The following is a 25272-nucleotide window of genomic DNA, read 5'->3' as shown; positions in this document are numbered from 1 at the left end:
AAATGTATCCTACACATTATATACAAATTGGATAGTATAAAAGATAGTTTAAAGTAGTTTTAGTAGTTTTATCTTTTCTGTTCTGCTCTTTTCTCATTTCCTAGACCCAATGTGTTCACATGCCATACATTACATTTTCAACTTTTTCATAAAGCTTTCAGTTTTTATTGATTTCATCATAGTGATATATTTTCCATCTGCAGGTTCCAATCATACTTCTTTTGCTATAGATACAGTGAATTTCAAAAAGGGAATAAGTAATTAAGAGTTTTATAAGAAAAACTATTACAAATTTTTCTGTACTCTGACCTTAACTGGGCATATATCTGAGGAAAATGAAAACACTAATCCAAAAAGATATGTGCTCCCCAGTGTTCACAGCAGCATTGTTTACAGTTGCCAGGATATGGAGGCAACCTGGGTGTCCATCAATGGATGGTGGACAGAGAGGATGTAGTGTATGGTGCGGTGGAATGTTACTCAGCCATAAAGGAGAATGAAGTTTTGCCATTTGCAATAACATGGATGGATTTGTAGGGTATTGTTCTGGGTGGGGTGAGTCAGACAGAGAGGGACAAGTATGGTATGGTGTCACTTATGTGTGGAATCTAAAAAATAAACTAGTGAATATAACAAAACAGAAACAGACTCATGGGTATAGAAAACAGACTGGTGGTTGCCAGTGGGGAGAGGGAAAGGGGAAAGGGCAAGAAAAGGATAGGGGATTAAGAGGTACAAACTATGACATATAAAATAAATAAATGGCAAGAATATATTACACAATACAATACAAAATATAATATTTTATAATAACTATAAATTGAATATACCCTTTAAAAATTGTGAATCACTATGTTGTACATCTGAAACAAGGAATGAAGAATGAAGATAGGAAGAAATTAGCAGTTCCAAAGAGAATAATTTGAAACATTAGATAAATTTTTGTAACCTAAATTTTCATGTACTAAGAAATAACTAATATTTTCCTTCATAGAAAATGTAAATGATAAGAGTAACAATAATAAAATAGCAATAATAATGAATGAGGTAATATATGTGAATGTTCTTTGTAAAATGTAAAGATCTATCTAAAAGAATAAGTTATCTTTATTTTTTTAATCTTCTGCCGACACATTCTAACCCTTCTTGTAACAGAAAAGGCTGGGGAAATTATTCAAGGCAATAGATTTTCACAAATGCTAACAGCATCAGCCAATTTGCCAAAGCCATCAGAGTGGGAGAATGTGTTTTAATTCTTGGGTATCCACCAGTGTAATAATGACCATCAGGTAGAACATGTGAAGTAACATATAAGCACAAAACACCTATTATGTTTACACTGACTAATCCATGAGAAGGGAGAAACAACAGCTTTGCAGTACCAAGCCAATATCCCAGCATAACAATGTCTTTTATTTTACAATCCTCACCTCACCTATATCTGGCTCACAAATTCTTCCCTAGTTCTATCTGCAAAATGTAATTACTACTTCATTTGTTGTTCTAATTGCCATTTTTAACATTATTTGCATTGGTAAAATATCATCAATATAAGGAGGAAGCTTATAACCATGACTGCTAGCAATGAGACCTGTGTAGTTCAATTTATCCTGAGACTCTTGTCCAACATGGCCTTGTTCCAACACATTCTTAAGTTACCTCACTGCTGTGATCATTGGAATGTAAATATCCTGTAGTCTCTTCTGTTTTAGCTTGCCTCCTTCTCCTCAACGTTTGCCTGATTATTCCTCTTCTCCTGAACTTACTGACTCAACACATTCCATTTCTGGTAAATAAAACTAATACATTCCCCTTCTCCAATATTGATAGATGTAATTTTTATTAATATTACCCAACAATTATTGCTGTAATATGTTTATAAAAATTTATGCAATACGTCTACAACATGTAATGTCTAATCTTAATTGTATATACAAACCTAGTAGATAAGAGAGAAACAAGTAACTGTATTACAGTGTAATTATAGAGAGGAAGTAATAAAGTTTCTGAGAGAATAATATATCAGATTATATAAAATGATACTCTTCCTTAAAATATTATTGTACTTTATTTATTCACTTGTTCAGTCAACACAATATCCATTGGGGTATGTAAGGTGAATAAGACTCCCAGGAATCTCATGGCTATTGCTAGGGATGGACAATATCAAAAATAACTATAACAAATACAGCTAAGGAAGGTCAGTGTTTTAAGAAATGCACAGAGTAGGAGGGCACAAAAGAGGAGGCGCCTCTAATTCAGCCTAAGGGAATCAGGGAAAGTTTACAAGAAAAGGAAATTTCTGCATAATTAGGATTGATAATTCATAGAAATGGCAAAATATTTTAGAGGTTATGCCAAACGTAAGTTTGGATAAAATTTCTACCTTAGACCACAACATCTGCATATACAGTAACACATGCAGCAAAGACTTTCAGTTACAGAATTATTACTGATTCTATAACATAAACATACTTTTTAAAAACAATTATAAGTATTAGATTTTTTAAATGTATGTTAAGTTTACAAGAAAATAAAAACGTATATATCCAAAGGACAGAACTGGGGAACTGAAAACAATAATAATTTAAAAACAAGAGTGGACACTGTGGCTTTCCTTGAGGAGATTTGAACTAAATGTCTGAATGGGAACATGATCTTAAAGACATTGGACCAACAAGTAGCATGAAGTTGGAGATAAGACTACCATACAAACCAGGCTATAGCTTTAGTGAGAGTGTAATTTTAGTGGCTTGCCAGGAGCTCTGTATACAAAAATAATCATAAAGATGGCCTCTCATGAGAATTTTTACACATCGTCTGCTCCCATGTAAGCTTCCTGTACAAATTTATGCACTCTGCATTTTCCAAGAGACCATAAGCTGAGATTTACAGGTATGCATGCACACATATGCACACGTGCACACACACACCAGCACCGCCACCACCACCACCACCACATATACAAATACACTGGGATGCTTGGCAAATGCAAAATCACTTTTGAGAAATGTTTATCCAAAGCAGGTTTCTCTAAATTCTCACAGACAGACTTTGTTAAAATGAGCTCACAATTCAAAGCTATGAAACTAACATGTTGACAATTCACCTGGAGTAAGAATTATAATCCACACAAAGGAGTGTTAAATTACCAAGGGTTTCAAGTAATAGAAATATTGGATAGAGGCTATGATATGTTTAAAATATTTAAACACATGTGGAACTACAATATTGAATAATAATAACATGTATGACAGGAGCACAATTTCTAGGTTAAAATGCTTAAATGTCCTTGTGTTATTCAGATGGAATGTAGAGATAGTTATTAAACTTAGAATTTTATGACCAAGATGGCAGTATAGGAGACCCAGGCTTCTGTCTTTCCACAAAGAACAACAATTAGGCAGCTATCCACAAATGAAAATATCCCGGAGCTCAGGAGTCCACTTACGAAGCTTCAGCAACACAACAGAGCAAAAATCTGAGAACAACCACACAGAAACGATAGGAAGAAAAGTTGCATTTTGCCTGCATCATCCCCTCCCCAAGACTGGCACTGTTTAGTGCCAAAAGGGAACTCCCAACCCAAGAGATTTCTCTTGGCCCAGAAAAGGAGAGAAGGGTGAGTGACCAGCTTCCCCAGTCTTTTAGGGAACTACACAAAGTACCCACTTTTGTTTCACCCCATCCAGAGACCAGCAAAGATGAGACATCTAGAGACACCTAGGAACAAGGAAGAAGGGAAGGGGCTATCAATAACAGCCATGTGCAGGAATGACCTTGGTTCCCAGTAGCCTGCTTGTCAGAGGATCCCAGTAGGCTTCACTACTAAGGATCTCAGCAACCCTTAAAGATATCGCAGACTAGCACATCTTTTATCACTGGACCCCAGCAGACTGGTCCACAAAGGACCCAGGCAGATTTCTCTGTTGAAGAAACCAACAATCAAACAACCATCACAGATTCCTTGCCTACTTCATGGCAAAATTTTTGTCCTACAGATTTTCACATTCACAGATGCCAGTTGCCTGAATCCCTTCCTTTTCTCTTCCTTCCTCCTCCTGCCAGAACCCAAGATCAGTACTAGCAGCCAGTCCCAGCCTCTGCAGCTATGTGCATGCAAGATGCCAGCCTAGACCCCTGCAGCCAACTCCCACTACTGTGTGCACACCCATTATTAGCCCCTGTAGCCACATTAGTGCCCACCAACAAACAAGGTCCCCACACCTGTTGTGGGCCTCGATCTGGCCCTGACCTTTTTCACTGGCCTGCCCTGCAGTTGGTTGCCTGCAGCTTGTCCTAGTAGTCAAGAACCTGCACGATGCCTGCCCTGATTCCCATTACCAGCCCCCACCACCATACATGCATTTGCAGCTAGCCCATGCTGTTCCATGACTACATGCCAACAGCCAGGGCTCCAGGGGCTGCTCATGCTCCTGCAATTAGCCCTGGCTCCTTCTCTTGGCCCCAGCTCTCACCACTGTGCGTGTGTATGCAGTCAGCCAAGTGTATGCACACCACTGGTTCTGGACACCACTGCCACCTTCCCCAGTCCCTAGCTGCTGGACCTGGAGGTGCTCTTGAGAACCCCACAAGCAGCCTTAGTAGCCAATGTGAAACCCCCATAGCTCTTGCCAAGGACCATGCAGTTTTCAATGTCACAGACCCCAGCTGCCTGAGCTGACGGGACACAATGTCCCCCCAAGACCTGGAGCGCTCACACACACCCCTGCACTTGGCACTCTGTAGTATTAGACTAGGCTGGAGTCACAAAATGTTCCAGCATTCCCCAACTCACAGATAAAGAAGTCAGCCCATAAAGTCTGGAAGAGGAAATGTTTTCTTAAAATGTGCAGACACCTACCCAAGGTTACAGGGATCACAAAGAATCAGAAAAACATGACACCACCAAAGGAACATAGTAAATATCCAGTAATTGACCCCAAGGAAATGATGATCCATGAATTGCCTGACAAAGAATGCAAAATAATTGTTCTAAAGGTTCTCAGAGAGCCACAAGAGAACACAGATAAGCAATTTAAAGAAGTCAAGGAAACAATACAAAAAAATGAGAAGTTCAACAAAGAGATAGAAAATATAAAAAGAATCAAACAGGAATCTTGGAGCTCAAAAATATAATGACTGGCCGAAGGATTCAATAGAAAGCTTCAACATCAGACTCAACCAAACAAGAGAAAGAATCAATGAGCATGAAGGCACACCATTTGAAAATATCGAGTTAGAGTAACAGTAAAAAAAAAAAAGAAAATGAAGAAAACCTACAGGACTTATGAGACACCATTAAGATAAACAATCTGTGAATTATGGGAGTTTTAGAAGGAGAAGAGAAGAAGATAGGGACAGAAAGTTTGCTTAAAAAAATACTGGCTGAAAATTTCCCAGATCAGGGGCAAGATTTGTACATTTGAGACCGTGGAGCTCACAGGTCACCATATTCAAGTCAAAGAGTTCTTATCCAAACACATTATAATAAAAGTAGCAAGCATTAAGAAGTTTGCCACTTATAAAAGATCCCCATAAGGCTATCAGTGAATTTCTCAGCAGAAATATTATAGGCCAGGTGAGAGTGGGAAGATATATTCAATGTGCTGAAAAAAAAAATTTCAACCAAGAATACTTTATCTGGCAAAGTTGTCCTTCAGAAATGAAGGGGAGGTAAAGGCTTTCCCAGACAAACAAAAACTGAGGGAGTTCATCACCACTAGACCTGCCTCACAAGAAATTCTGAAAGGAATTCTTCAAGCTAAAATGAAAGCATTCTAATTAATAACATGAAAATGTATGAAACTATAAGGCACACTGCTAAAAGTAACTATATAGGCAAATTCAGAAAACTCCAATGCTGTAATATGATGGTATGTTAATCACAATTCTAGTACAAAAGTTAAAGGACAAAAGTATTAAAAATAACCATAATGGATATATTATATAAAAAGATGGAAATTGTGACATCAAAATCATAAAATGAGGAGGAGTAAAAGGGTAGAGCTTTGTATGCTATTGAAGTTAAGCTGGCATTAGCTTAAAATAGACTGTTATATCTATGTTTTATGTAAGCCTTATTGTAACCATAAAGTTAAAAACCCACAGTTGTTACACAAATCATAAAGAGAAGGGAATCAAAATCACTATGGAAAATGATTAATTCACAAAGACAGCAAGAGATGAAGAAAGGAGCAAAGGAATTACAAAACAGCCAGGAAACAATTATTAAGATGGCATTAAGAAATGGATAAATTCCTAGAAACATACAATCTACCAAGACAGAATCATGAAGAAATATAAAATCTGAACAGATCGATAATAAGAGATTTAATCAGTAATCAAAAACTTCCCAGCAAAGAAAAGCTCAGAACCACGTGGCTTCATGGGTGAATATTTAAAGAAGCATTAATACCAATCTTTCTCAAACTCTTCCCAAAAACTGAAGAGAAAAGAACACTCTCAAATTCATTTTACAAGGCCAGCATTATCTGACATCAAAGCCAGATAAGGACACGAAAGAAAAGAAATCTACAGGTCAATATCCCAGATAAATATAGATGCAAAAATTCTCAACAAAATACTAGCAAACTGAATGCAATCACACATTAAAAGGTTTATACACCAGGATCAAATAGGATGTATTTCAGGGATGAAAGGATAGTCCAACATCTGCAAATAAATAAAAGAAATATTATAAACCATATTAATAGAATGAAAGATAAAAATCATGATTATTTCAATAGATGCAGAAAAATATTTGACAAAATTCAACATCCTTTCATAATAAAAACTCTTAACAAAGTAAGCATAGAAAGAGTACCTTAACAAAATAAAAGTCACATATGATAAGCCCATAGCTAACATCATACTCAATGGTGAAAAGTTGAAAGATCAGGAACAAAATAAAGGTGCCCACTTTCACCACTCCTATTGAACCAAGTATTGGAAGTCTTACCTAGAGCAATTGGCAAGAAGAAGTAGTAACAGGCACCCAAATCAGAAAGGGAAAAGTAAAAATGTCTCTGTTTTCAGATGATATGCTTTCATATATAGAAAATCCTAAAGACTCCACCAAAAAACTATTAGAACTAATAAATGAATTCAGTAAAGTTTCAGGATATAAAATCACCATACCAAAATCAGTTGAGTTTCCATATACTAACAGTGAACTATCTGAAAAATAAATTTTTAAAAATTTACAATAGCTTAAGAAACAATAAAATACTTAATAATAAACTTAACCAAGAAAGTGAAAGATCTGTACACAAAAAACTGTAAGATATTGATGAAAGAAATAAATGGAAGGATATACCATGCTTAAGGATTGGAAGAATTAGTATTGTTAAAATGTCCCACCACCAAGGAAATCTACAGATTTAATACAATCTCTAGCAAAATACCCATGACATTTTTCACAGAACTAAAACAAATAATCCTAAAAATTTGTATGGAACCACAAAAGACCCCCCAAACCAAAGCAATTTTGAGAAAGAAAAACAAAGCTGGAGAAACCACACTTCCTGATTTCAAACTACATTACAAAGTATTGTAATTAAAACAGTATGATACTGGCATAAAAACAGACACATACAACAATGGAACAGAATCAAAAGCCCAGAAATAAACCCATATACTTAGGGTCAACTAATATTTGTCAAAGGAGCCAGGAATACTCAATGAAGAAAAATAGTCTCAATAAATGGTTTTGTAAAAACGGAATACTCACATGCAAAAGAATGAAATTGGACCCCAATCTTATGCCACTCACAAAAATTAATTCAAAATGGATAAAAGACTTAAATTGGTCATAGCAATGATTTTTTTGAATATGGTACAAAAAACACAGGCAATAAATGCAAAAATAAACATCAAACTAAAAAGTTTCTGCACAACAAAAGAAACAATCAACAATATGAAAAGACAGCCTACATAATGAGAGAAAATATTTGCAAATAATATATCTGATAAGGAGTTAATATTCAAAATATATAAGGAACTCATACAATTTAATAACAATAATAACAATCTGATTTAAAAATTAGTAAAAGACCTGAATTGACATTTCTTCAAAGAAGACCAACAGATACAAGAAAAGATGCTCAACATCAGAGAAATCAATCAATCTAGGAAAGGCAAATCAAAAGGACAATGAGATATCACTTCACACCTGTTAGAATGGCTATTTTTAAAAAGACAAGTGATAACAAGTGTGCAAGGATGTGGAGAAAAGGGAACCTTCATAAACTGTGGGGGGAGGGGGATATAAATTGGTATAGCCACTATGAAAAACAGTATAGAGATTCCTCAAAAAAATTAAAAAACAGGACTACCATATGATCCAGCAATGCCACTTTGGGTATATATCCAAAGGAAGTGAAATCACCACCTCAAAGAGATATCTGTATACCCATGTGCATTTCAGCATCATTATACATCATTATTATATATTAATATACAGTAGCCAATGCATGGAAACAACATAAGTGTTCACTGATGGAAGAATGAATAAAGAAAAGATATAAATAAAATATATATATTTTATTAAAAAATTTTATGAATTTTATGAATTTATATGAAGTACAATATTTTTCAGCACCAAACTGAAAGCCAGTATCTTAGACTTGAGTTCTAAAACTCTTCAAAATTTTTTTCAGTAAAGTAAAATAAAAATTAATTGAACCAGATTATCTACTACATAAAGTTTGAGAGTGGGTCCTCAACTTGCATGAAAATCAAAGGAACAGCAAAATATGAAATAAGAAAAGCACTGAGTAACTCCAAGTTATATGCCAAATGTATAGCACTTACATAAATATCTCCAAACTTTGGTGGAACATTCATGAGGTTAAGGTCCAATCCAGCAACTTGATTTATTCGGTCCCTTAAATCATAGAACTGAATTGAGTTTTAGCCTAAGATATTCATATGTTAAATTATGATGTTTCTCATAAGTTGCAGGAAAATTATAGCCAGTCACACTGTCAGAACAAGCTTTCCAGGTTGGTCAGTCTACTCAGGTAATCAAATTCTAGTTTCTGGTGAGCATAGAATTAGAATTGGATGTTCTTTCTTGATAGTATTTCTTTATTAAATATTCATGAAAATAACTGGTATTTGTTACAAGAATCTGAATATTTGGTTGTGGATCAATTGTGGTATTTTACCCTCTAATCATTTTACTCTCTTATTAAATAATAAAACTACTTAACTTTATACATGCATATAGAAAATTTGTGTTCATAATATCTGCCACTTACTAATTGCCTCATATATCCTCATAGGATAGCAGTTTTAGATACATTATCTCATATAATCCTTGGCATATTATATATTTATAGGTGAGACAAGTAATTTTCAGGAATTTAGCCAAGGTTACCTGGCTAATAAGCAAATTCACCACAATTTGAACTTACTTGCAAAGTTTGCAGTCTTTCCCCTATATCTTTTTTTTTTTAACATCTTTATTGAAGTATAATTGCTTTACAATGGTGTGTTAGTTTCTGCTGTATAACAAAGTGACTCAGCTACACGTATCCATATATCCCCATATCTCCTCCCTCTTGTGTCTCCCTCCCACCCTCCCTATCCCACCTCTCTAGGTGGTCACAAAACACCAAGCTGATCTCCCTGTGTTTTGCGGCTGTTTGCCACTAGCTATCTATTTTACTTGTGGGAGTGCATATATGTCCATGCCACTCTCTCGCTTCGTCCCAGTTTACCCTTCCCCCTCCCCGTGTGCCTAAGTCCTTCTCTATGTCTACATCTTTATTCCTGTCCTGCCCCTAGGTTCTTCAGAAACTTTTTTTTTTTTAGATTCCATATATATGTGTTAGCATACGGTATTTGTTTTTCTCTTTCTAACTTACTTCACTCTATATGACACTCTCTAGGTCCATCCACCTCACTAAAAATAACTCAATTCGTTTCTTTTTATGACTGAGTAATATTCCATTGTATATATGTGCCACATCTTCTTTATCCACTCATCAGTCGATGGACACTTAGGTTGCTTCCTTCTCCTGGCTATCGTAAATAGTGCCTCAATGAACATTGTGGTACATGACTCTTTTTGAATTATGGTTTTCTCAGGGTATATGCCCAGTAGTGGGATTGCTGGGTCATATGGTATTCTATTTTTAGTTTTCTAAGGAACCTCCGTACTGTTCTCCATAGTGGCTCTATCAATTTACATTCCCACCAACAGTGCAAGAGTGTTCCCTTTTCTCCACACCCTCTCCAGCATTTCTTGTTTCTAGATTTTTTGATGATGGCCATTCTGACCGGTGTGAGATGATATCTCATTGTAGTTTTGATTTGCATTTCTCTAATGATTAATGATGTTGAGCATCCTTTCATGTGTTTGTTGGCAAACTGTATATCTTCTTTGGAGAAATGTCTATTTAGGTCTTCTGCCCATTTGTGGATTGGGTTGTTTGTTTTTTTGATATTGAGCTGCATGAGCTGCATAAGCTGCTTGTAAATTTTGGAGATTAATCCCTTGTCAGTTGCTTCATTTGCAAATATTTTCTCCCATTCTGAGGGTTGTCTTTTCATCTTGTTTATGTTTTCCTTTGCTGTGCAAAAGCTTTTAAGTTTCATTAGGTACCATATTTTTATTTTTGTTTTTATTTCCATTTGTGTAGGAGGTGAGTCAAAAAGGATCTTGCTGTGATTTATGTCATAGAGTGTTCTGCTTATGTTTCCCTCTAAGAGTTTGATAGTATCTGGCCTTGCAATTAGGTCTTTAATCCATTTTGAGTTTATTTTTGTGTATGTTGCTAGGGAGTGTTCTAAATTCATTCTTTTACATATAGCTGTCCAGTTTTCCCAACACCACTTATTGAAGAGGCTGTCTTTTCTCCATTGTACATTCTTGCCCCCTTTATCAAAGATAAGGTGACCGTATGTGTGTGGGTTGATCTCTTGGCTTCCTATCCTGTTCCATTGATCTATATTTCCATTTTTGTACCAGTAGCATACTCTCTTGATTACTGTAGCTTTGTAGTATAGTCTAAAGTCAGGGAGCCTGATGCCTCCATCTCCGTTTTTCTTTCTCAAGATTGTTTGGCTATTCGGAGTCTTTTGTGTTTCCATACAAATTGTGAAATTTTTTGTTCTAGTTCTGTGAAAAATGCCAGTGGTAATTTGATAGGGATTGCATTGAATCAGTAGATTGTTTTGGGTAATATAGTCATTTTCACAATGTTGCTTCTTCCAATCCAAGAACATGGTATATCTCTCCATCTGTTTGTATCATGTTTAATTTCTGTCATCAGTGTCTTATAGTTTTCTGCATACAGGTCTTTTGTCTCCTTAGGTAGGTTTATTTGTAGGTATTTTATTCTTTTTGTTGCAATGGTAAATGGGAGTGTCTCCTTAGTTTCTATTTCACATTTTTCATCATTAGTGTATAGGAATGCCAGATATTTCTGTGCATTAATTTTGTATCCTGCTACATTGCCAAGTTCATTGATTAGCTCTAGTAGTTTTCTGGTAGCATCTTTAGGATTCTCTATGTATAGTATCATGTCATCTGCAAACATTGGCAGTTTCACTTCTTCCCTTCATATTTGGATTCCTTTTATTTCTTTTTCTTCTCTGATTGCTGTGGCTAAAGCTTCCTAAACTATGTTGAATAATAGTTTTGAGGGTGGGCAACCTTGTCTTGTTCCTGATGTTAGTGGAAATGGCTTCAGTTTTTCACCATTGAGGATGATGTTGGCTGTGGGTTTGTCATATATGTCCTTTATTATGTTGAGTTAAGTTCCCTCTATACCTACTTTCTGGAGAGTTTCTATCATAAATGGGTGTTGAATTTTGTCAAATGCTTTTTCTGCATCTACTGAGATTATCATATGGTTTTTCTCCTTCAATTTGTTAATATGGTATATCACATTGATTGATTTTTGTATACTGAAGAATCCTTGCATTCCTGGGATAAATCCCACTTCATCATGGTGTATGTTCCTTTTAATGTGCTGTTGGATTCGGTTTGCTAGTATTTTGTTGAGGATTTTTGCATCTATATTCATCAGTGATATTGGCCTATAGATTTCTCTTTTTGTGGTATATTTGTCTGGTTTTGGTATCTGGGTGGTGGTGGCCTCCTAGAATGAGTTTGGGTGTGTTCCTCCCTCTGCTATATCTTGGAACAGTTTGAGAAGGATAGGTGTTAGCTCTTCTCTAAATGTTTGATAAAATTCACCTATGAAGCCATCTGTTCCTGGGCTTTTGTTTTTTGGAAGATTTTTAATCAAAGTTTCAATTTCAGTACTTGTGATTGGTCTGTTCATATTTTCTATTTCTTCCTTGTTCAGTCTCAGAAGGTTGTGCTTTTCTTATAATTTGTCCACTGCTTCCAGGTTGTCCATTTTTTGGCCTATCGTTGCCTGTAGTAATCTCTCATGATACTTTGTATTCCTTCCGTGTCAGTTGCTACTTCTCCTTTTTCATTTCTAATTCTATTGATTTGAGTCATCTCTTTTTTTTTTGATGAGTCTGGCTAATGGTTTATCAATTTTATCTTCTCAAAGAACCAGCTTTTAGTTTTATTGATCTTTGCTATCATTTCCTTCGTTTCTTTTTTATTTATTTCTGATCAGTTCTTTATGATTTCTTTCCTTCTGTTAACTTTGGGATTTCTTTGTTCTTCTTTCTCTAACTGCTTTAGATGTAAGGTTAGGTTGTTTATTTGAGTTGTTTTTATTTCTTGAGGTAGGATTGTATTGCTATAAACGTATCTCTTAGAACTGTTTTTGCTGCATCACATAGGTTTTAGGTCGTCGTGTTTTCATTGTCATTTGTTTCTAGGTATTTTTTTAATTCCTCTTTGATTTCTTCAGTGATCTCTTGGTTATTTAGTAGTGTATTATTTAACCTCCATGTGCTTGTATTTCTTACAGATATTTTCCTGTAATTAATATCTAGCTTCATAGTGTTGTGGTCTGAAAAGATATTTGATATGATTTCAATTTTCTTAAATTTATCAAGGCTTGATTTGTGACCCAAGATATGATCTATCCTGGAGAATGTTCCATGAGCACTTGAGAAGAAAGTGTACTCTGTTGTTTTTGGATGGAATGTCCTATAAATATCAATTAAGTCCATCTTGTTTAATGTATCATTTAAATCTTGTGTTTCCTTATTTATTTTCATTTTGGATGATCTGTCCATTGCTGAAAGTGGGGTGTTAATGTCCCCTACTATGACCCTGTTACTGTCAATTTCCCCATTTATGGCCGTTAGTATTTGCCTTATATATTGAGGTGCTCCTATGTTGAATGCATTAATATTTACAATTGTTATATCTTCTTCTTGGATTCATCCCCTGATCATTATGTAGTGTCCTTCTTTGTCTCTTATAACATTCTTTATTTTAAAGTCTATTTTGTCTGATATGAGAATTGCTACTCCAGCTTTCTTTTGATTTCCATTTGCATGAAATATCTTTTTCTATCCCCTCACTTTCAGTCTGTATGTTTCCCTAGGTATGAAATGGGTCTCTTGTAGACAGCATATATACAGGTCTTGTTTTTGTATCCATTCAGCCAGTCTATGTCTTTTGGTTGGAGTGTTTAATCTATTTACATTTAAGGTAATTATCAATATGTATATTCCTATTACCATTTTCTTAATTGTTTTGGTTTTGTTATTGCAGGTCCCCTCCTTCTCTTCTGTTTCCTGCCTAGAGAAGTTCCTTTACCGTTTGTTGTAAAGCTGGTTTGGTGGTGCTGAATTCTCTTAGCTTTTGCTTTTCTGAAAAGTTTTTAATTTCTCCATCGAACCTGAATGAGATCCATGCTGGGTAGAGTAATCTTAATTGTAAGTTTTTGCCTTTCATCACTTTAAATATGTCCTGCCACACCCTTCTGGCTTGCAGAGTTTCTTCTGAGAATTCAGCTGTTAACCTTATAGGGATTACCTTGTATGTTATTTGTTGCTTTTCCTTTGCTGATTTTAATATTTTTTCTTTGAATTTAATTTTTGATATTTTAATATGTGTCTTGCCATGTTTTTCCATGGATTTATCCTGTATGGGATTCTCTGTACTTCCTGGACTTGATTGACTACTTCCTTTCCCATATTAGGGATGTTTTCAACTATAATCTCTTCAAATACTTTCTCAGTCGTTTTCTTTTTCTCTTCTTCTTCTGGGACCCTTATAATTCAAATGTTCGTGTGCTTAATGTTCTCTCAGAGGTCTCTGAGTCTGTTCTCAAGTCTTTTCCTTCTTTTTTCTTTATTCTGTTCTGTCATAGTTATTTCCACTATTTTATCTTACAGGTCACTTATCCATTCTTCTGCCTCAGTTATTCTGCTATTAATTCCTTCTAGAGAATTTTTAATTTCATTTATTGTGTTGTTCATCATTTTTCGTTTGCTCTTTAGTTCTTCTAGGTCCTTGTTAAACATTTCTTGTATTTTCTTCCTTCTATATCCACGATTTTGGATCATCTTTACTATAATTATTCTGAATTGTTTTTCAGGTAGACTGCCTATTTCCTCCTCATTTGTTTGGTCTGGTGGGTTTTTACCTTGATCCTTCATCTGCTGTGTATTTCTCTGTCTTCTCATTTTGCTTAACTTACTGCATTTGGGGTCTCCTTTTTGCAGGCTGCGGGTTCATAGTTCTCACTGTTTTTGGTGTCTACCCCCAGTGGCTAAGGTTGGTTCAGTGGGTTGTGTAGGCTCCTGGTAGAGGGGACTGGTGTCTGTGTTCTGGTGGATGAGGCTGGATCTTTTCTTCTGGTGGGCAGTACCGTGTCTGGTGCTGTACTTTGGTGTGTCTGTGAATTTATTATGATTTTAGGCAGCATCTCTGCTAATGGGTGGGGTTGTGTTCCTGTCTTGCTAGTTGTTTGGCATGGGTTGTCCAGCAGTGTAGCTTGCTGGTCATTGAGTAGAGCTGGGTCTTAGTGTTGATATGGAGATCTCTCGGAGTGTTTTCACCAGTTGATATTACGTGGGGCCTGGAGGTCTCTGGTGAACCAATGTTTTGAACTTGGCTTTCCCACCTAGGGGGCTCAGGCCTGACACCCAGCTGGGGAACCAAGACTCTGTCAGCCACATGGCTGCTAGTGCTTGAGGATCTCCTGCAGACAGGGGGTGACTGTGGCTCACTGTGGGGACAATGACACTGGCAGCAGAAGTTCTGGGAAGTACTACTTGGTGTGAGCCCTCCCAGTGTCTGCCATTAGCCCCACCAAAGGGCCGGGTAAGCCCCCCCTATATCTTAATGTCAATTCTATCTTAGTCTTTTTTTTTTTTAATGAATGTAAACTCTGGTCCCTTAATTGGGATTTAGTTTTTCCAGAACATGTGTGTATCTCTTACAGCACATCATCTAAAGAAAACCAGTAGCAATTTATTTTCTGTTAATTGTTATCCTCTTCTGATTTAATTAAATTTCTTAGACTCTATCTCCAGTTTCAAGAGGCACAATAAAAAAGAACAAAAGAAATACCTCCAGATTTTATTAATTTATCTTATTTAATTATGCTTCATAATTTCCTAAAACCCAGATATAGAATATAGATATAAATGTTATCAGGACAGTTAATTTTTTTCAGGAGCCTATAACTGCTTTAACAAAGAAAAATCTAATTTCTTTGTTTCACAAGGAACTACTCCTAAGATAAATACCTCTAGATTATCCAACACCCTAGGCTTCATATTGTCACACTTAAAAGTCTCTAGCATAGGATTTGTCACATTATCATGGAATATTATATATTACTTCATTTTAGTCAAATTTTTCTTAATTCAAATTGGCTTCTTGAGAAAACCCCTTGTTATCTCATTTACTGCAGGTCTTTGAGCACAAGCTTAACATTTCACTAACTGATTATACAAATAATTGCACACTTCAGTTTTACACTTTCCTTATATTATATTCCTGACATATCAATGACTCAGAGATTTTGTTTGTTTCATAAACTGTAGATGTGGAATCAACAATTTTAGAGTGTGCTAATAGTTTACTTTTTTTTGTTTGTTTGTTTCAGTCTGTTCCCAGTATTCTAGAGGAGTATTTGCCATTTTTGGACTCTATGATAAGAGGTCAGTACATACCTTGACCTCATTCTGCAGCGCCTTACACATCTCCCTCATCACACCAAGTTTCCCTACTGAGGGGGAGAGCCAGTTTGTGCTGCAGCTAAGGCCTTCCTTACGAGGAGCACTCTTGAGTCTGCTGGATCACTATGAATGGAATTGTTTTGTCTTCCTGTATGACACAGACAGGGGTAAGTCACCATTCCAAATCTACATAAGTAAAACTCTAATTTTCTATCTGAAATGACTTTGTATCACTTGTGTGAGCAAAATATTTTGATCCCTAATGTAGCTAAAATCAGAAAATGGTCAATGTGTATTCTCAGTATTTTTATCTTGACTCTGGGGAAAAATTTTTAATTAAATGAGCTTTAAATTCACAAGGTTACTTGAGCAAACCATGCTCTTTAGTTGAAATTAAAATAGATAACTTTTTAAAATTTCCATGATGATATTTCAGGTGCAGTCATAAAATATGTATGTCCTTTACTTCAAATGCAAATTATTTCATGATTTGGAAGATTTTAAAATAGTATCAGGTTGAGGCATAACATTGAGTTTGAAATATAAAATGTTAAATGAGTAATTGAAGGGTCATGATAATGAGAATAAAGATTTGGTGGTAAGGCTTCTGCTTGCTGGCAACCTTTCACTTTATCTTTACCTATCAGTCTGTAAAGATTAATAAGTGGTATGATCCATGTGTTGGAGAAACAAGGTGGATAACTAACACTAAATTATTGGCAATCCATACAATTCTGTACAATGTTGATATACTTTGACTTTTGGTTGAAGACATAACTTAAGGAATTCCAATTTTTGTTCAGTTCTGCTTTTTATTTAGTGACCAGAATCATAGCAACATATTATGTTTCAAAATAAACATCAGGGAATCACCTGTGGGGCTTTGTTTTCAGTTCTTTTTCCTTAAAGTGTAAGATTTAGGAGCAGACAAGAAGTTATAGTAAAAGTTCAAACAGGCAACATTTCAAGAATGTGCTTTAATGAAAGTCTACCTGTGAAATGAGTAAAACAATAAATATAAAAACAATAAACAAACAAAGTAAATCATTTGAAGATATAATTATCTTCAAAATCCAAATATTCAGAATCCTTTACTGAGACAAAAACTCATTAAATGAATTCATATTTCTCATTTATATTTACATATTTAATTAGATGGAAATGTAAGTTATATAAGATTTCACACCAATGATAGTCCGTTGCTTATATTGGCATTCTTGGTAAATTTACCATTTGGAAACAAGCTCAGCATCAGTGTATTTTCTTCATGGTTGTAGCATACTCTAATTCTCATTTTGAAATTTGGGAGCCTATCTATATCTCATGGCATCATTTTCCAATAGCTGACAATCCAAAGCATCCTAGAGAATGTATTACAGATTAGAGAAATTATCACTCTGCTCACTTCTAACTTTTGGAAATATTCTTAAGCAAGAGGACACTGAAAATTGAATCATAATGCAAATTAAAACAACAATGAGATACTACTACATGTCTATTAGAATGGAAAAAATTTAGAACACTGACAACATCAAATGGTGGTTAGGATGTGGAGTAACAGGAAGCTTCATTCATTGTTGGGGGAATGCAGAATGGTACAGCCACTTTGTAAGACAATTTGGCGGTTCCTTTCAAAACTAGATTTACTATTACTATATGATCCAACAATCATGCTCCTTGGTATTTTCACCCAAACCACACAGAAACCTTCACACAGATGTTTATAATAGCTTTATTCATAATAGCCGAAACTTAGAAGCAACCAAGATGTAGGTGAAGGGATGATTAAACTGTGATACATTTAGACATTTAGACAATTCAGAACTGAAAAGAAATGAGCTATCAAGACATAAAAAGACATGGAGGAAACTTAAATGCATATAACTAAGTGAAAGAAGTCATTCTCAAAAGGATACATACTGTATGATTCCAACCATATGACATTCTGGAAAAGGACAAACTATGAGACGTAAAAAGATCAGTGGTTTCCAGGAGTGAAGGGGAAGAAGGGATCAATAGGTGGAGCACAGAGGATTTTTAGAGCAGTGAGACAGTTCTGTGTGATATTATAATGGTGGATGCATGTCACTATACATTTGTCCAAACCCATAGAATGTATAAAACCAAGGATGAACCCTAGTGTAAACTAAGACTTTGGGTAATAATGTACCAATGTAGGTTCATCAATTATAAAATATGAGTGTCAATTGCAAAAAAAAAAAAAAAAACTCCACTTCAATAAAATTTATTTTAAGTGTTTAAAAAATTGAATCATAATGTCAAGAAATATGTACTGGAATATGGATGAGATGGTTCTTCCTGTGGCTTGGTATGACACAGCTCAGTTTGCCACTTTGGGCAGAAGATCCTTATCTTATGGCATCTTGGTCTCATTGAAATACCAGTGGGACCTGTCTCACTTCTTTCCTCTGCCCTTGTGCAAACCAGTCTCTGGCAAGGAGGGGATTCTAGGCATTCATGCAACAGCCTCCCCACCAAACAGGGATTAAAATTGATGCTTTGCTTTTGCACCAGTTTGTACTTTTTAGGATCCTCACTCCTGCATAACAAGTCAGATGATCCAAACTTGGGCCACCTCCCGATACTTTTTACCATGGGATCTCTCTAGTATAAGCAGACAATACTTGGTTATTTGAAGATTCTTTCTCCTGGTTAAATTTCTGCCTCAAAGGCTTAAACTCATCATGGTACCAGAACTATTTCTTCTAATAAGGCATCCTGTAACTTTTAACCTACCTATTAACTTGCTGCACAAAAAGCCTACTTTTTCCTGTCATCACCCTAGAATTTAACTGGTTAATTTTAATCAGTTGATGTAAGTCACTCTCTAGTATTTTTTAGTTCTCTCCAATACTTACTTTGGGATGAATAACTAGTCCTTTGAATTTCCTTCTATTATAGTAATTCAACCCAACTTCAAAGTATACACCTTTAGGGACTTCCCTGGTGGTCCAGTGATAAAGAATCCACCTTCCAATGCAGGGAACGCAGATTGATCCTTGGTCGGGGAACTAAGATCCCACCTGCCGCGGGGCAACTAAGCCCACGTGCCACAACTACTGAGCTCCCACGCTTCAACTAGAGAGCCCATGTGCTGCAAACTACAGAGCCCATGCTCTCTGGAGCCCACACACCACAACTAGAGAAGAGAAAACCCACATGCCACAACTAGAGAGAAGCCCACACGCCACAATGAAGAGCCCACGTCACAAAAAAGATCCTGCCTGCCTCAACGAAGATCCTGTGTGCCATAGCTAAGACCCGATGCAGACAAATAAATAAATTTTTAAAAAATCACAAAGTATACACCTTTATTCCAAGTGGTAATTGCATGAATGAAAAATACCATGTCAGGAAAATGGTCGTTTCTTATGTTCAGATGGCTCACTCTGCCATGATACTACCATTTTTCTCAATATTCTGGGTCTTACTTAAGTACTTGCAAAGGACAAGGATAATTTTCCCCCTTTGAAACTATTGTGCTCATTTTATGAATTTAGGATCACAAGCCCAATTTACCTCCTCTTAGATACGTGTTTAAAATTATGTATCACCATCACCAACTGAGGTGTGAACCTCAGTTACAAAAGTATGATTAACTTCTGTCATAAATATAGTTGGCTAAGAGTCATCCATATTTTCATATCATGAATAATTAAAAGAACACACATCAACATTAAAGATCAGAATTTTTAAATATAATGCACAAAATGAAGTGTAAAGAAATAAGATAGTATGGTACATTTTAGTATTTTTCTCTAATCCATCTACTGTGATCATGAACTGCTCATCTAAACATTTTTCCTGTTCTAAGTAGCTGACTTAATATGACCCTGAATTTCTCTATGAACTTGAGTGGAACATGACTTTCTGATGCCTCATAAATTCTTATTTTGGAATAAGTTATTTCATTGATCCACTCAATTATTTCTGAAATTTTAATCACTATAGTGATACAGTGATATCTTAAGAATCAAGAGCTTCACTCTATTATAACTTTAAGTAGTGTTTTTAAATGTTGAATTGCAATCAATAAAAGGAATAATACTTTATTTCCTCTGATATAAAACCTGTGTTCTAGTCCTGGTCTGCTGTTGATGAGCTGTGTGAACCTGTTTATATTTTTGTCCAGACCTGAAGAGAGGAAGGAAGGAATGAAGGAAGGGAGGGAGGGTGGAAGGGAAGAAGAGAGGGAGAGAGGGAGGGAGAGAGAAAGAAAGAAAGAAAGAAAGAAAGAAAGAAAGAAAGAAAGAAAGAAAGAAAGAAAGAAAGAAAGAAAGAAAGAAAGAAAGAAAGAAAGAAAGAAAGAAAGAAAGAAAGAAAGAAAGAAAGAAAGAAAGAAAGAAAGAAAGAAAGAAAGGAAGGAAGGAAGAAAGAAAGAAAGAAAGAAAGAAAGAAAGAAAGAAAGAAAGAAAGAAAGAAAGAAAGAAAGAAAGAAAGAAAGAAAGAAAAAAAAAAGGAGAGAGAGAGAGAAAGAAAGAAAGAAAGAGAGAGAGAAAGAAAGGGGGCACGGGGGCAGGAGGAAGGAAAGTTGAACTGCATTTTCTTTAAGGCTCATTCAAACTATCTTTAAGGTTTCTTGATATTTTATATTCCAAATATTCTATTCCTTCCCTGGAAATTGTGGGTGGAAAACAAAAGTCGTAGGTGGCGTAAGTGATCTCTTTACCAGTAGATGACTTCCTGATTCTGTGCATTTGACTGACCCTCAAAGAAGAAAAAAAATGTGTTCATTTATTTATTCTTTCAATGTATCCATTTATCCATTTAGCATTTAATAAAACTTTGTTCAGTTTTCATCAGGTACTTTGATAAGTATTAATAATGCAATAATGAACAAGCCACTACTGAAAATAAATTAACTCGCTTGCTATGACTTCATTAGGAAATAGTGCACAACACTCTACTTGACAACTAGAAACTTGTCTTTCATAACATAGCTTGATGTTTTTACAATTTTAATTTGGAACACAACCATTTTCCAAAAAGATCATTGCCTTTTTGGGAAAAACAATTATAAAACATCATTTAAACACAAACTTTGATAAGATTTTTGTGTTAATAAATATGATGCTCTTGAATGCTTTAAAATGTGGCTTATGTATCTACCTGAGAAACTGAATTTTAAATTTTGCTTAACTTTAATTGATTAATTTAAATAACTACATTTGCCTAAAAACTACTGTATTGGACAACATAGCATATCTAACCATAGAGCTCATCAGCAATAACATATTTCACTTTGAGTGAAATGTCCAAATCTCTTCTTGATTCATATTTTACTATGTAAGAAAATAACTTAGAGAACATCCTGCACATAATCCTTTTTATAGTAATTTTCATATTGCATTTTGTATACATTTACATATCTTTCTTCCCTTAGAAATGTAAGTCCTTCTCCAGTTATTGTTATATCTTTTTATATTTATACCTTTCATGTTTAGCATAGTAACCCCTGATAGACATACTATAAATATGAAATAAATGAATTAATCAAATGAAGTCATTGACAATAGTATCAAATAATTTTAGAGATCTAATAACTAATCATGTAACTTATTTTTTGTTAATGGCACCATATTTTAATGAACCAAATAGTTCATAGAGTAGTCAAAATGAAAAATTCTCCTGTAGGAATGGTACTTGAACGCAATTTTATTATGATGAAGAAATGTGGAGAAGGCTGAAAAATAACGTTCTTAATTTAGACATATTAAAGTAAATATTTAGAAAAAATTTAAATAATATTTTCAGTTATATAAAATCTTGAAATTTTTTTCAAATTTAGTTAATACGTCATTTTCCTTGAGTGAAAAAGAGACATTAAATATTTATAAGTATGGTTATTTTTCAATAAATCTTTTCAAAATAACATTTTTTTACCTGTGTCTGTTGCCCAGAATTTTAAGTATTTATGATGTGTTTAAGGCGATTTCTAACACCACTGATAACAAGGTAAATTTATGATCAAGAGAAAGATGAGACATAAACCTAACATTTTTTAAAATTCTAACGATCACTCTCAGTATTTTTCAAAACTGTTATGATGACCAGCAACTTTGACCTCATGTCTAGTGTAAGCAATGGCTGACGCTGACTTTATTTTACTTAATCCTGGTTCTCTTTAACATTTACTGCTCAGTGTTTTACCTACATTAGTGCTTTCCAGGCTAATGATGTTTCACAGGTTGCTAAATATCTTGTATCCATTACCTTAATAAATATTATAACATTATGTAAGTTGTTTCTAGGAGAGATATATTTGGCAAAGCATAGAGGATAAAACTTTACTTTGGCTAGTTTGGCTTGTTTCCTTTGGTCTTTTTTTTTTTTTCTTTTTGGCACTATTTTTTACAAAAATATGTTCTACACATTGCACAACATATTTTGAGAAGTCTAGGAAACAATGCTGTGTATGGCATAATATGTATATGCTGCTATCCCATGCTAAAGCCAGTGCAAATGATGAGGGGATGGAAAGAGGAGTATGTTTGCGTGGGGAGGGGAGAGATCTTCCTATTTTATTTCTGCTTTTTGGGTTTCAATGCATGCATACTTTTTATTTTTAAACTGCTTTAAATCCTTTTACAAAAAAGTTGACATCTAAGTAATAGAAAAAGGAGTAAATGAAAGGAAGAGGCATGAGACACCTTTCAATATCTCTTTTATTTCCCCAAAATTAAACCTGTATAAATCACTCCAGAAAACTCTCCTATCTTCCTTTTGGGTTCAGTTCCAATTCTCTTCTTTATTTTTTTCTCATACTGTTTCATTTTATTGCTCTTTCCCTCTTTCTCTGCCTTCCCTCAGAACCTAGGGAGGTAGGCAAAATGAATGATTTCAGGCACACTGGGAACCTTAATCTTTCTCTCATCCATTACCAGTTATGGACTCCTAGGATCCCTTTAAACTCAAATTCATAATAATATAGAGGGATGACAGAGCAGATAACTCTAAGGAATAGAGCCTAATGACTTCAATTCACACCAAAGTAAAATTACTGCTATCTGCTCCTTCTTTGAAATCCCTTTCAGATAGGGGTGGGATGGGGAAAATCAGGGGTAATTATACAACCTGTCAACTGGACTTGGAGTGCTTAGTGTCTACAGTGCTAATTACAAGCACCTTTTTTTCCTTATTCCCCCCATCTCCAATTCCTGCTTACCACACATACTGATACTCTGCTAGCACACATCTACCATTAATTGTGTCACTTAAAATGCTTCTGGACCATTTTTCTTATTAAAAACAAAATTAGAAACACAATAGCAAAACAGAGTTAATTGACATATAAGTTCAGAAGAAGTAAGAATCTTTCAGGTTCTAACCGGGTATTATCCAAGAAAGGATGAGTAATTTATCTTGAATTCTTTACAACATTAAGCCCTATTTTCAACTTATTTTCTAATTCTGAAAAAAAAAAAATCTTTAAGTCTAAAACCCTCACCAGGATGAAGAAGATTTCCCTTTTTGTAAACCTAACGTTACAACTTTCAGGCAACTATCTGTTTATAGTGAACCCATTAGGATTTAGACTATATTTATAGCTCATCCAAATTTATTTGCTTGCTGACTTTTATTACATTTATGGTCAGGCTGACAATGCCAAATATTTATTTGTTACCAGTTGCCAAGTGTGAGGAAAATCCATTCCGACAGGAGGAAAACAACACTTAACTGTATCTTTCAAGTATATCACTGCCTTCCTGCTGGATCCAGGCCAGTGGGAGAGCAAAGGAAAATACAGGTATAAAAATAACAGTGGAGCTTCCTATAGAGATTTTAACTTGTAATTGAGGGAGAAATAGTACAGTAGTCCCCCCTTATCCATGGAGAATATGTTTCAAGACACCCAGTGGATGCCTGAAACCATGGATAGTACTGAACCCTTTATATGTTATGTTTTTACAGTGATAAAGTTTAATTTATAAATTAGGCACAGGAAGAGATTAATAACAATAACTAATAATAAAATAGAAAATTATAAACATGTACTGATATTTACTCTAAAAATATCTTACTGTAAAAATTTAATGCCTTTTCTATCTTAACTGAGCACTTACCACACACTGTGCCCATAACATTTGCAGTTTGAGGTGCAACAACAAAACGAGCACAAATTTCTATTTTCTTCTTCACACTTTCATGGATAGAAGATTCATTCTAACCATGGACCTTAGTAACCTCAGCATACTATTTTTTTTCTTTTCTTATTAAGTCAAGAACTTTCTCCTTCTTACTTAAAGGAAGCACTTTATGGTTTCTCTTTGGTATATCTGGATTGCCAGAATCACTACCCTTGTGCTTTGGGGCCAAAATTAAGTAAAATAAGGGTGACTTGAACACAAGCACTGCGATACCACGAAGGTTGATCTGATAACCAAGCCGGCTACTAAGTGACTAAGGTGCAGGGTGGCTGGACAAAGGGAGGATTCACATCTCAGGCAGAATGGAGCAGGAGCAGTGGGAGATTCATCACGCATCTCAGAAGGGCACACAATTTAAAACATAAATTGTTTATTTCTGCACTTTTCCACTTAATATTATTGGACCATGGTTGACCAAATATTACTGAAACCATGGAGAGTGAAGCCTCGGATAACAGAGACTACTGTAATCAGGAAGAGGTAAGGCATTCTCTGCTCCCTTCAGAGCATCTCCATTGGTTGTCAGTACAATGTTTTTTCCCTGCCCTTATTATTCCAGATTCTACAGGCTGTTACCACAATGGGCTAGGAAGGGGAACAGTGTACTAAGGGTAGAGTGGATGGGATGAAGGACTATTGGTGGGTGTTTTTACAAAGAGGGTTTGTGTCTAATCCTTTTTCCCTGGTGAGAGAAGGCAAAGAGAGGTGCACATCTCTCTGTCACCTCCCACTTTCCCTGGTTATAGAATGAAAGATTTGAGGACAAATGCTGGAAGTTGTATGCTGAAAGAATGGTGAAATCTAACAAGGAGAATAAATCAGAGCAGGACTGCCAAACAAGACAGAGATTAGCAAAGAACAATGACATGAAGCTAAAACAAGGGTAGTCAAAGAAGAGAGCAGAGCAAAGAGCAGCAAAATAAGCAGTGGGTTGACAGGATGGAGAAATTCTGTGATGAAATACAGAAGCCTACAGTTGCTTTTATGTTGCCAGCAGCCTCTCAAACATTCATTTGAAAGA

The 25272-nt window shown here is 35.2% G+C and overlaps 1 protein-coding gene and 1 long non-coding RNA gene across 11 annotated transcripts in view; one reads left to right on the top strand and one right to left on the bottom strand.

The window, feature by feature from the left end:
• GRIA4 (glutamate ionotropic receptor AMPA type subunit 4) overlaps window positions 1-25272 on the top strand; it is a 548948-nt gene that overhangs the window by 191898 nt on the left and 331778 nt on the right. For all 10 annotated transcript variants that reach the window (XR_014250098.1, XM_082409903.1, XM_082409907.1 and 7 more), the window contains one exon: window positions 16011-16250. Coding sequence is in view for 9 of the 10 variants with exons in the window: in XM_082409903.1 (XP_082266029.1) it covers window positions 16011-16250 (240 nt within the window). In the remaining variant the exon portion in view is untranslated. The remainder of the gene's footprint in view (window positions 1-16010; window positions 16251-25272) is intronic.
• The window catches only part of LOC309636725, a 332310-nt gene that overhangs the window by 71613 nt on the left and 235425 nt on the right, over window positions 1-25272 (bottom strand). The window lies entirely within an intron of this gene.

This window comes from Balaenoptera physalus, assembly GCF_965194825.1.
Source record: "Balaenoptera physalus genome assembly, chromosome: 10".
In the NCBI taxonomy this organism is placed as follows: domain Eukaryota; kingdom Metazoa; phylum Chordata; class Mammalia; order Artiodactyla; family Balaenopteridae; genus Balaenoptera; species Balaenoptera physalus.
This window is presented reverse-complemented; position numbering and strand designations above follow the sequence as displayed.